General features: G+C 40.9%; 1 protein-coding gene across 3 annotated transcripts in view; it reads left to right on the forward strand.

Annotated features, from left to right (window-relative positions):
- The window catches only part of KCND3 (potassium voltage-gated channel subfamily D member 3), a 647,462-nt gene extending 640,121 nt beyond the window's left edge, over nt 1-7,341 (forward strand). For all 3 annotated transcript variants that reach the window (XM_073667188.1, XM_073667190.1, XM_073667189.1), the window contains one exon: nt 2,615-7,341. In XM_073667188.1, the coding sequence (XP_073523289.1) occupies nt 2,615-2,810 (196 nt within the window). In that variant the 3' untranslated portion in view covers nt 2,811-7,341. The remainder of the gene's footprint in view (nt 1-2,614) is intronic.
- Nucleotides 7,342-13,133: the final 5,792 nt, after the last annotated feature.

Raw genomic sequence — 13,133 nt, forward strand, 5'->3', positions numbered from 1 at the left:
GCACTCTGCACCAGGCTGTTAGGGCACTCTGCACCAGTCTGTTATGGCACTGTGCACCAGGCTGTTAGGGCAGGCTGCACCAGGCACTTAGAGCAGGCTACACCAGGCTGTTATGGCACTGTAAACAAGGCTGTTATGGCACTATGCACCAGGCTGTTAGGGCACTGTAAACCAGGCTGTTATGGCACTATGCACCAGGCTGTTAGGGCACGCTGCACCAGGCTGTTATGGCACTCTACGCCTGACTCAGAGTAAAATGGTGGTGCAACCCGTGATCCGACATTTATACAGGCCGGGTCACGTGTTGTGCCGGCCAATCACAGCCTTGCTAATACTTGGCATGGCTGTGATATCACCGGAAGTGCCCACAGCCTAAAAGCTGCAGCCTTTCAACAAACTTTATTCGGCACCGAACTCGAACAGTAAAATGGACTTCCGGGAAAAGTCCATGTTCGGAGTTTGGCACTGGACACTAGGTGTCCGGTATGAACCCCAAAATTTACAGTTTGGGTTCACTCATCCCTAACTGTGATACATAAGAAATATCCAAAAATTTTATTGAATCCCTGTTGCAAAATGATTTTCAGCCAAAATGCATGCATTTAGGTAAAAAGGAAAATCTTAAGTGATCCTTTTTTAACGCTGCAGGAAGTTTAATTTCCCGACCCTTCTCCCGTAATGCTTTTCTCATTATATACTTTCACTTCCTACCTAATGCCTGAATGTTGATTAACTAGATAAAATATTTCTGCATCACCTACAATAGACCTAGATGATATAAATAACCTAAAAAGAGCTGCAACCTGTTATTGCTAAGGATGAGCTGATAGAAATCTTGTGCCAACCCCCAGTTCTGGCAGTCAGACAACCACCTGGCCTGAAACAAAAATTAATTAGGAGGAAACTTCATTTTCATGATAAAGATATTGCCAAGAAGCAGCCACATAACAGCATACTCCGCAATGTGTGGCCACATGAATGAATCATCTGCTGTGATGGGGATGATGAAGGAGAGATTAAGAAAATGTGTTAGCTGCACTATAATAGCAGGGCTGAGGAAATGTTACTGTTGCCATGTATCAATCTTAAATGGAGTTTCTGGTTTAGAAAACACTTTTTGTAGATCTCTAATGCATTTTGGGTTAAAAAAAGGTGAAGCATTATTTCTCTGCAATATAGGCAATTGATGTTTTTATTATGAGCATATACATTAATGAGCAAAAAGGTATCAATGTTTTGAACTTTTGACTTTCAGGCTCCATATCTCACCATCCACTACTGCTTCGAAAGTGAGACTACCATCATTTTATAGACAATCATTTGGGCTATCTCATACATAAATTTGACTTGCAGCTATTTAGAATATGATTAGTTATTCAGATTCTTGTCATGTCAGGTGAGGAACAATCAGAGAAAAGGTATAATAGAAACAAGTCACCAATTCTGCATTTATCACCCACTCCTGGTTTTGTCTCCCACTCCTGAGAAAAAATACTGACGGAATACTGACCAATTACTGATAGTGGGGCCGTGGCCTTATACTCACCCCCACTGCCAGCGACGTTTCAGTGGTTTCGGCACTTGCTCTCCAGGGGATTGCGTCACATTGTTGTGTCATGCGATCCCTGCGCACGATCAGCCCTGGCTTCACTCTCTTCGTCTTTGAACAAATCAGACATCAAGAGCTGCACCAGGCCACTCACTTCCTCTTGATGTATTATTCATCTGACAGTCAGGAGGCCAGTCATGATTGGGTGCAGAGATTGCGTGACATAACAATGTGACGCAATTACTGGGAGAGCGAGTGTCAACACCACTGGAATGGCATCAGAGGTGAGTATTATTTTACTGGGGGTAAACATGCTGATTGAGACAGGATTGTTCAAGTAGTGGACAGCCCCTTTAATGAGATTTTTGTCAGTAAATATGGCAATGTATAGCACTTTAGTTGACCATACATTTCAAATAACTGTTGGCTGATTTTTATTCACTAGTCAACTATCTCTTCTAACTACTTTATATAGATGAGAAATTGGAGCAGCCGAAGGTTCCAGTGTTTTCAATGGGGAAAGAGGAAAAAGCTGCTTTTCTAGACTCCTCCATATGTTCCCTGAAAACAAAAGGCTGAGTCACTAAAATTCCACCTGCCATATTCTTCTTTTTTCCAACATCATCTGACGGGGGAGAGTCGGAGATGGTCAGCCTGTCTCGCTGAAATTATTGCGCTCACTTGACTTTCATCTAATGTGTATGATCGGCTTCCCAATTTAGGGTTAATGAAAAATAACTATATAGCAAAAATCAAAGATAATATAATTGCCTGCACAGCACAGTAAGCAATTTTTGGCTTCCTTTAAAAGAATTAAAGTGCAAAAACAAGAAGCTGTGATTTACTGAATGCACGCTAGATCCTCACTATGACTCCTAGAATCATGACAGCGCTGTCAGCTTCCCTGAAATGTACTGATCATGGCTCTATAGGAGAAACTTTTTAACTGCAATAAGTTGATGAGTCTCAAAAAAAAAGTACAAATCACTAGGAGACAGTTCAGACAGTATTAAGACTTTCTTTTTCCTTGCTTTCTACCAACTGAAATATTTTTTTGTCTTCCAGTCGATCCAGCCTGAACTTGAAGTCAGACGATGGCTTAAGATCAAACTGCAAATCTGCACAGATCACAACGGCGATCATTAGCATTCCGACCCCTCCAGCTTTGACACCAGAAGGCGAGAACAGACCTGCAAGCCCTCCTGGACGCACCACAAACATTCATAGTGCCAGCAACGTTGTAAAAGTTTCTGCGTTGTAAGACACTGCATCTAGCATAGCGAATCGAGGCTGTCGTGTCGTGTCCTTTTTTGCTGCAAAATAGTGGAATTAGCAGTGAAGGAGTGACAAGCTTCTGCTAAACTTGCCATTTACCACCATGGAAAATTCATGAAGGAGCACTGGCTATATACATGGACACCTATACTCATGCATATAGGGTTATGTATAATTTGGATGTTTGCTGCTAGGAAGTTTCATGGCAAGTAAAGGAGTTAACACGAAAAGCAAATTGACAACACTGTGTCTAAACACCTTTTTTTAAGGTTTTCAGTGGATAATATTTATTCATGAAGAAGTGACTCAACTTACAAAAATTCTAAAATTTGGGATCGACAAGGAGTCATTTTTGAAGGTCATCAAAAGGGAACAGGGACATACAAATGCAATTTTCTTCTTGTAAGAGAATCTGCAAGCAACCAAAATGACACAAAGTTTTGTGTTTCTGATAAAAGGTTGGACTTAGGGGCTAGGGTGGGGTTTGGGGGAACTGGTCAAAGAAAATTCTATTTTCCTGCATTTTCTGTGAGAGTGGACATTGAACTGTTCAGAGAACAGCATAGCTCCTAGCACATTTCAGGACGGGCACATTGTAGATGCGAGCACACACACTCACACTCATCTTCCCTTGCTGATGTTCTTAATTCTTAGATCATTTTTGTATTAGCCTTTGAAGTCCAAGCAGTGCAGACTGTGATGTTGTCAGGTATTATGTCTGTGAAGAAAAACATTCGTGACTCATAAAAAGAAAAAAAAAAAAAAAAAAGAGGAAAAAATATGATAGCATTTAGTTTATGCACCATTGTTTTCTGCTTTATACTTACTTTCAACTCAGAAGCAGAAGAAGCTGCAAGTTCAGTAAAAAATGGAAAAAAAAACAAAAAACGTTAGAAAAGTACATGATAGAGGATCTACCCCTGTATCCAATCACAATGAATTCAGGCACCCGGGAGTAGACGTGTCGCTGAGTTTTCTTAATATGGAGTAACCTGGATCTTTAGAGTTCAGTGTAAATACTGTAACCATTCCTTGGTGTTTTCGCATTGATCTATTGTGGCTCCGCACCTCAGGCGTTACTCAGATAACAGACTGATCGTGCAGCAGTGTGCTGTTATAGGAGACTATTTTTATATACATATATATATATATCTTAGATAAGCTTAGGGCCAAGTACACTAGTGTATTCTTCCTTCCATACAAATGTTCCCTTGCCGGTGCTGGCGTCCATTTGATTTCACTTTTACAAGATCCAACCTTCAAGTTAAAACAGGGTTTCGAGCTTTGACTAAAACTCATAAAATTGTGATGTCTCGCCAGATACCAGTTCAAGGGGAAAGGAGCACCTTGCAAATCAGTCATGTTGCACTCTAATTCAATGTCTAGCACTGCTGCACAGTTCCGATGGACAAGGATTTTGGTGTCAGAAAAAGGGTAGGGAAATCCATTACCAGAGTAAGGGTTAAAAATACCCTTTGCCATTTACGTTACATGACATACACGCCATATTTTTCAGTATAAAATAGACAGCATTCCATCTATTCTTAATGGACGTTATAAGAACTATATTGACAACCAAAAGCTCAGGTCAGTTGTCCTGACCATGGAAATATCAGTCATGGAGTATAGAAGTCATCTAGATGTTTGATGGCGGGCAAATGTGGAACTGTCAGCGGTGGTACAATCTGTGGTGGCATTAGTTCTGTTGTCCGTCCATTAGGCTTACAAGAACATGTGAAAAACCCATCCCGAATAGAAGACAAGAAGTCCGGTATATTTCTAAAGACAATATGTATGGATAGCCATCGTCTTTTGGAGGGATAAGTTTAATGTGTCACTTGAAGGTTGGTGGGATCACTTACATTGCGTTATATTGCTTTTTTCCAATCAAATTATTCACTCTCATGCAAGTAAACCCTATATGCCCAAATTTACTGTCTGTCCTGCTACCTTTCTGGATGTTAGCCATGAATTTTGCCCACGATTTACACAAGATCATACCTTTTTATACCAGAATTGGCCTATTTTTGATCACCCAATACCGTCACTCCACCAGAATAGGGGAAAAAGCCCCTAAAATGCATCAGAATATCCATAGTTAAAAGGGTTTTCTGATCCAAGACATTTTGAACTCTCCGCGGGATAGGCCCTAGATATCTATCTTCCGAATTCCCATTTGAATGCAAATTGTTCTGAGACATCAGCGGTGTAACCCTAAAGTGTGTGGAGGTTGCAGGTGAAGCCACACTATGGAGAGTGAGGTGGCACCATAAGGTAACAAGTAGTATACATAAATGATGAATTCAGGGTCCCCGTTATAGATTTGGAATAAGCACCAACAGTCCATTGACAGACAACAGGAGGGACATGTTATATGTGTTCTCTGGTCTTCTGATATTGATGACCTATCTTGTGATATTAGAATAGGTCATCAATATCAGATTGGTGGGCGTCCAACAACCAACAGCTCCAGAGCTGTTAGTAGCTCTAGCAGTGGCCAGGTGAAAGCATTAAATGGAGCTCCCTTCATTGTGTAATGGCCACTATTGTGTACTGCATAACAGGAGCTGATCTGCAGCACTTGGCAGCGGCTGCTACACAGTATAAGAAGCTGTGCAGTGTAGCTTTGTTAACTGTTTACATTCGGTCACAGTTGGAGCTAATAATAGTTGATCTGTGTGGGAGTGTCGGACCACCACAGACATGATATTGATAGGTCATCAATATCATATGCCTAGATAACATCTTTAATAAAACTCCTCCCACCACTAAAGGAAGAATTCTGAGAGGAAATATTAGAAAATCACAGTCAATAAAAGAAAAAATTAAAACAGATGATGCTCTGTACCGTAGCAATTTTTGGCCAGTGATTCTAGAAATAAAATACAATGGGTCAAATTTATCAAAACTGCCTAAAAGAAAAATTGTTTGCTGCCCATAGCAACCAACTAAAGCACAACTTTCATTTTACCAGAGCTGCTTACAAAATAAGAGCTGAACTCCAGCTGGTGGCTATAGGCAACAAAGACAGGTTTTCTTTTAGTCAGTGTTGATTCATGAGGCTGAATTATGTATGAGCTCACCACAAGTTCTACAATAGTATGGCACAAGTCTGAGAAGCATGTGGAAGGAATCTCTCCTCCTGGGCATATGGCCGCTGCTTCAGACCTCTCCAAACGAGTGCTCAGCCAGTCTGCCAACAAGCAAAGGGCAGGAATATGCTCTTAGGCCACATGCACACGCTGAGTATTTGGTGAGTTTTTGATGTTGAAGATTTACTGCACCCATTAAGTAAGATAGGTTGCTTGCATTTTTTCAAAAATATACAGAATGAAAAACTCACCAACTACTCAACGTGGGAACGTAGCCTTTCAGGGATTTTTGGAGTACAATCTGCTGCAAAATATATTTCTTCTTCGTGAAGTTTTTGGAGGAGTCTTTTTTTCCTGAAGCAGATTTAAGGAGTTTTGGAAGAGTTTTTTTTCCTGAACCTCTTTTTTTGTAGCCTTTTAATTAGACAGTGCCTAGTTTGGAGTGAATTTCATAGTATCCACTTCAAAGAAGCGATATGCACTTTTTTTTCCATGAGGCGTTTTTCAAAATTTCATCAAGAGGAAAACAAAGCTCAAAAAACTCCTCATATGACCAACAAAGTTTATTTCCTATAGAAATGATAAAGAAGATCATTCCAAACATTTTAAAGGAGGATTCTGGAGAGAACCCGCCAAAAAAATTCCATGTAAACATAATTTACAGGTATGTGTGAGCGACCCTGACTAGTATTGTAATTTTTTTTCCAGAAGTGTCTTTATAGAGTTTTTTTGTGCTTTACCAGCATTTTTTTAGCAGATTTTTCACTGGTGTTTTTAACTCCATTCAACAATTAAGAACCTGCTAGCGACTTTTCAAGCAGAAACACCCACTAGATGGGCATCTTTTGAGCCTTTGCAATGACTTCTATTATAAAGTGTAGAGAGTCTTCAGAACAAAAAATGTCTAAAGAATGGTTAGGTCACTTCTTTTAACTGTTTGGTGTCTTTGGCAACCTTTATCACTTCATGTAAATGACTTTTTCGAGGCTCTGGGGAGGATGTTGCCCAGAACATAACTCTGCCTCCGTACTTCATTATGCCTGTTTCACACATGCTGATATGTCCGGTACTGGAAAAAACAGTACCGGAGATATCCATGTCCTTGTCTACCTGTGTGACACACGTGTGGCAACTATGTGCCACATCAGGAACACACGTACCAGCGCCTGGGAATCAGCTGTACAGTTAGACCTTTCCCAGGCTCCGCATGCTGAAGGATTCTCTCATCATTTTCCCCTGCTGGCGCTGAGATCAGCACAAGCAAGGAACAATGTTGAGAGTAGTATTCTGCACCCGCTGTGTCTAGCAAGTGTACTCACCTGTCCGATATACTGTCCCACACTGTAATCCATCTGACCGACAATTCTGCATCAGCATCTGCGGTGGCTTGAAGCAACAGCAAACGCTGAGGAGTGGAGGAGAATGACTCGCTCCAGCAAGTGGGCCCCTGAACTGCGCTGAGCTCACTGAGTGACAGGACAGCACTCACTGAGCTCAGTGCAGGTCAGGGGCCCGCTCGCTGCAGCAAGTCATTCTCCTCTGCTTCTCAGCATTTGTGGTTGCTTCAAGCCACTTGCTGGACACACTGGGAGCAGAATACAACTGTCAACATTGTCCCTTACTTGCGCTGATCACAGTGAAAGCAGGGGATAATGATGAGAGATTCCTTCAGCACCTGGCGCCTGGGAACAGCGCTAACTGTACTGCTGATTCCCAGGCACCAGTACGTGTAACATTGATGACACATAGATGTCATCCTTGTGTCATCAGTGTGTACATGTGTTGGACGTTTTGCAACCCATGCAGTGTGAAAAAACAGACATGTCAGCTTTTTTTGACCACGGACAGACGATTCGTGGAAACACACTGACATGTGCGCAGACCCATTCATTTGAATGAGAGTCTACCTGTGTAAGTGTCTCCAGCATGTGTGAAAACTGTCACCACATGTACTGGAGACACTGACATGTGAAAGAGGCCTTATCATGTTTTTCGCCTCCCATAGTGTCACTGTGTGCCTGTGATGTTGAGTTTTCTACCTGTAATCTTGTGCATGCGCAGTCCCAGTGTCACCTTTCCTCTTGAGTGCTCAGCCCCTCTCTGGGCATTGGCTTTGTTCATACTGAGCACATGCCGGCAAGCCACTGGTACTTCCGCGCATAGCGTTCTGTGGCGCGCAGAAAAACTGGGAGCAGAAGTACCAGTGGCTCGCCGGCATGTGCTCAGTATGAACATAAAGCCAATCCCCAGAGAAGGGCAGAACACTGAAGAGGAAAGGTGACACTGGGACTGCACAGGGGCGAGATTACAGGTACAAAGCCCGACATCAAAGGCACACAGTGATGCTATGGGAGGCGATATACATGATAATGAAGTACGGAGGCAGAATTACCTTCCAGACAGCGTCCTCCCCATAGCCTGAAAGAGGTCATTTACATAAAGTGATAAAATATGACTTCTCAACAACAAGGCATCTGATAGGCATACAGGTAGGACTTATTTCAGCAGTCTATAACCTGTATGCCCATATTAATAGACTACTTAGCTCAAAAGAGGTGACAGATGTCTTTTAAGACTCTAAAAAGCCTGAACATATGAACAGTGAGTCGTTTTATATGTTTGTCCTTGTGAACGTTTTGTCAGTGCTTTTTCAGGCGTTTTTTTGCCGCAGAATCTGCCTAAAAATGACATTGTGTGCACATACCCTATTGTTAAAAACACTACACATTTCAAGATTAGTCTGGCCCATTCCTCGGGTACATCACCTATACCCACAGAAAAAGTCAGGTTAACCCCAAAACGAGCAAGATATTTTGAATAAAATTATTTTAGCATTACCTCCATGATCAAACTCTTAACCAACAGTTGACAGCGCCAATTGAATTATTTCTTTTTACTTTTTGGTGGTTGTAGGAGTCAATAAAGCTACACTAATATGGAGCGTTACTTTAACAGAAAAATGTAAATCCTCACTTACTAGGCTATGCCACTAAAAAAAATGACTGCCCTTTTTATAAGTCGTGATTTCTTTTCTTCCCATTACGGATTTCAATTTCTTTATAGCCCTCCACTCGAGATCTAGAAGTTGTCAACCCACAATCCATATATCACTTAGAAGAACAAAGGATCAAACGGATTTATCAGAGTGTTGTTAGTGCCTTTTTTGGCATTATATCTGATCGGTCGGCACCCTGCCACCTAATTCTTCTTCCATCCTCCGCATGGCCTCACTTTTGTCAAATGCCATAGGACGGCGAGGCTTTCTAGTGAATTGTTACTGTCTCTATCATGTTAAGATTGTAACTCACATACATCAGGGCATCGTGTGACAATCAAATTGCCACTACTTGAGCTTGAAACGTCAAGCTGAGGTGTGAAATGATGAGCAACGATCTACCCTTTGCTGCCTTTCAGGGAGTGCATTGCCAGGAAGGGTAATGGAATCTCTGCAGCATGCTTGTTTGTTCCTATGTGTGTTATGAGATACAATTTGCACAAGAATCATTCCTTTTTCTTGATGTGTAACTTCTCCAGCAGCGGAAAAAAAAAAAAAAAAAAGAAAAAAAGACACTGAGAGCCAAAGACATTTGACTGGACTTTCCTGATAAGTAAAAACGACAAAAAAAAACCCCATCACAACTACACGTCCCAAAATGCAACGTGACAGAATAGTGCATGGGACTAACAAAAAAATAATTTTTGAGATATATCTGCAATTTATTAACAAGTTCACTGCCAGTCTCCTCGGTCTCTTGGAGCTTCTAATACCATATCCCGCAGAAAGAAGAGCAGTCATTCCCAACAAATATTTTGTGGATACATATGTGTAGGTTTGGCCTAAAATAGGCCCTAGAAAAGTGACCTAGCTGTGTAAGAGATAGAAATGTTTTAAATGTTTCAATGTAATTGTTCTATTCTATGTCTTTTCCGAGGTTTTCATTTCCTGACGGGAGCATCTGTGTGTTTTTTTTCAACATATGGCGGAGCCCATACTCTTTGTTGTCTTTGATTGCAAAAATCTGTTCTCTCGATTGCTTTACTTTTTAGCATTAGCAGTGAGCAAAGCAATTACCAGGCAATCAATATGTACCAATACAAGAAGTACTGTATAATAATTAAGAAGAAAAGTGTGCGTTGGATCTTCTCGCGAGGAAGAAGGCAAAAGGAAGTGGAGGGAAAGAAAAAAAAGAAATCACATTTCTTTCTTGCAGCTTAAATCCTGTTGTCTTCTTTTGAGATGTAGTACATATGTTAAATTGTATATAATTTGCAGTAATTTGTCTTGTGCCACTGCTGTAACTAATGTATCCAATCCGGATTAAACTCATTATGTGCCACACATGGACGGTACACGTTCTGAGTGCTCATTCATGAAATGGCAGGTAAAGCCTCATGCATCAATGCGTGTTGTACCCATGTGTAAGGGTCTGTTTTCCAGATGTAACACCACAACCTCATGACTCTAGTCAATGGGAGAAGGCCACACATCTGCTATGAGGTCCATGAGTAGGGGGAAACCAGGCCCTGTACCCTATCCGGCATCCACTCAACATCTGCATGGGTACAGCAGAAATAATCAGCATTTGTATGGAGCAGGTGCATGGGCTACATGTACTGTATACCCGCAAGTGCCAGTCAGTCTACACAACATCCCCCCGTAATTGGTAAGATTGGAGCTAGCTTTGTTCGAAGCAGTTTAACCTTTTAGATGATATGATAAACAGTGACCACGACATCTAATTGGTTAGAAGAGAGGGGACCCACCCCAAATCCACCCCGACCTCCTCAGCATGGGATGTTTAATGGCAACCAGGAGCCCATACAAGGGCCCCAATTCCAACCTATCTTATGGGGATCTCGGATTTCAATGTACTTTACTTAATGTACTATATCTCCATCGAATATGATGTTGCAAGTTCAGTCAGTAGAAGTTATCAGAGAGTTATACCTGGTATACAGACAGTTAAACATAGGAGTCCAATATGTCCATCTAGATGTTTGGCTTAGGAGAATGTGTTTCTGATAAAAAGTAAAATGATCACAAACTCTGGACTTCAAGACTGTGTGCCCATGATGAGTATTTGGTGAGCTTTTGACGCTGCATGTTTTCGCTGCATCAATTACGCAGTGTCTTACAGTTCCAGCAAAGTGGATGGGATGTATAGAAATCTCAGGTTCTCTGAACTTTTATTTTACTCAGCATATACTGCCTGCGGTGCATGTTTCTCTTGCAGGTAAACTGAGTTTTATGTGCGGATTTTTCTCATAGACTTGCATTAGGCCTCCTTCGCACGTCCTTATTAAAACACGTGAAAAAACGGTACCGATGTCATCAGTGTTTTCCATCAGTGTGCCATCGTGTTTTTCTGGTATGGATAAAGAAAGAAATACATTACAAAGCTTCTCCTACACTTTGCAATGTTTGACACATGCAGCACACAGATTCCACAGATTCTGTGTGCAGTACGTATTTTTCATGGACCCATAGACTTATTGGCCCTTGTCATCCTTGCTGCCGGAAAAAAATGGACATGCGAAGATCACCAAAAGTTATAATGGGTACATGTGGTATCCGTGAAAAAAATGGATGTCACACGTACCGGAAACACGTACATGTGCAGGAGGCCTTAGATGCTGTAAATCCGAAGGTTAAAAAGGACATGTGTTTGTAAAGTGTTTCTGAGACAGAAAAGCATAAAAAACACATGTAATCAGCACATAACTATATCAATAAAGCTTTGCCAAAGCCAAACACCAGAAAGTATTAAAAACAAACCAGTTTTGTGTAAAACATGACATACCAAAAAGAGTCAAAAATTTCAGCATCAAAAACGCAATGAAGAAACTCAATTGGTGTAAAAATACTCCAGAAAATCTGCAACATCAAAAACTCACCAAAAGCTCATCGTGGGAATGAACCAAGGCTCTGTTCCCACAATGAGTATTTGGTGAGTTTCTGATGATGCAGATTTTCTGCACTCATTAGGTATATTAGGTTACTTATGTTTTTTTCATTCCGTTTTAGAGTGTGTTTTTTTATATGCATCTTTGACGCTGCAGTTTTTGTCTTTTTTTGGTACAGTATGTCATGTTTTAATTAAAGCTGCCTTGTTTTTGATACTTCCTGGTATTTGGTTTTGACAAAACTTCATTGACACAATCATGTGCAGCCTACATGTGTATTTGATGCGTTTCCACAATTAAAAAGCATATGCGTTTTTTACTTGCAGATTTTCCGCATGTAATGCAAGTCTATAGGGAAAATCCGCACATATAACTCAGCGTACCCGCAAGAGAAATTGACATGTTGCGGAATTGAAATACGTACCACAGGTACATTTACACTGCATAGAAAAAAAGCACAGTGGGCAGGAGATTTCTATAAATCCCATCCACTGTAGTGGAGGTGTAAGACGTTGCGTTTATGTCGCAGTGAAAATATGCCAAATGTCAAAACTCACCAAAAGTTCATCGTGGGACCTTGCTCTTAAAGGGATTTCCAATCTCAGATCACTACGATAGGCATGTGATTTGGCGAATCCAATCCTCATCCCAAAAGTAAAACTAGTGTAGCATTGCATCTATGTTTTCCTCCACACTGAAGTGTTAACCTATTTAAATTAATGTGAGCAGCTGGACTAACCCCCACTGATCAATAAGTGCCAACACTTTACAAGATAGTAAGGAGAACTGCACTCTTTAATTTTAGTGACTGGTGGTGTTTTCATCAGCTAAACCTCCAAAAATTTCTGACATGCCTGACAATTGCTGTTGGCTGATTCATGCTTTTTATTTTCAAGATCTGTTTCCTTTAAAAAGGCTGTAAGTAAAGCTGCAAGTCCTGAGTTCAGTGGGCATCCCCTTTCACTTTCAGTGCTCTAGCTTAGATTTTTGTAAGAAAATGCTGAATTCACATGGTGTGTACATGACCTATAATCATGGAGAAGTTGCTGCAGGAGTCTGGTTTATGTAGATCTGCATAGTTGATGTATATACAAAACTATATCCCATAATGAATCAAGGATGCCTAATTTCAATTAGCATACAGATAAATGGCTGCAAAGGTGCCAAGGTACAAATATTTTCAGTTCCTGCATTATAACTAAAATTGAAAGAAGGTAAGAACACAGGGGTAGAATTGGATTATATCCCAACTTACATCACATGACACTGAAATTGAATGTAATGATTTCCAATATTGTGGGGTTGAGTCATGT

The sequence above is a fragment of the Phyllobates terribilis genome, unplaced genomic scaffold (genome assembly GCF_046119375.1).
Source record: "Phyllobates terribilis strain yellow unplaced genomic scaffold, ASM4611937v1 Scaffold_2__4_contigs__length_985480577, whole genome shotgun sequence".
NCBI lineage: Eukaryota > Metazoa > Chordata > Amphibia > Anura > Dendrobatidae > Phyllobates > Phyllobates terribilis.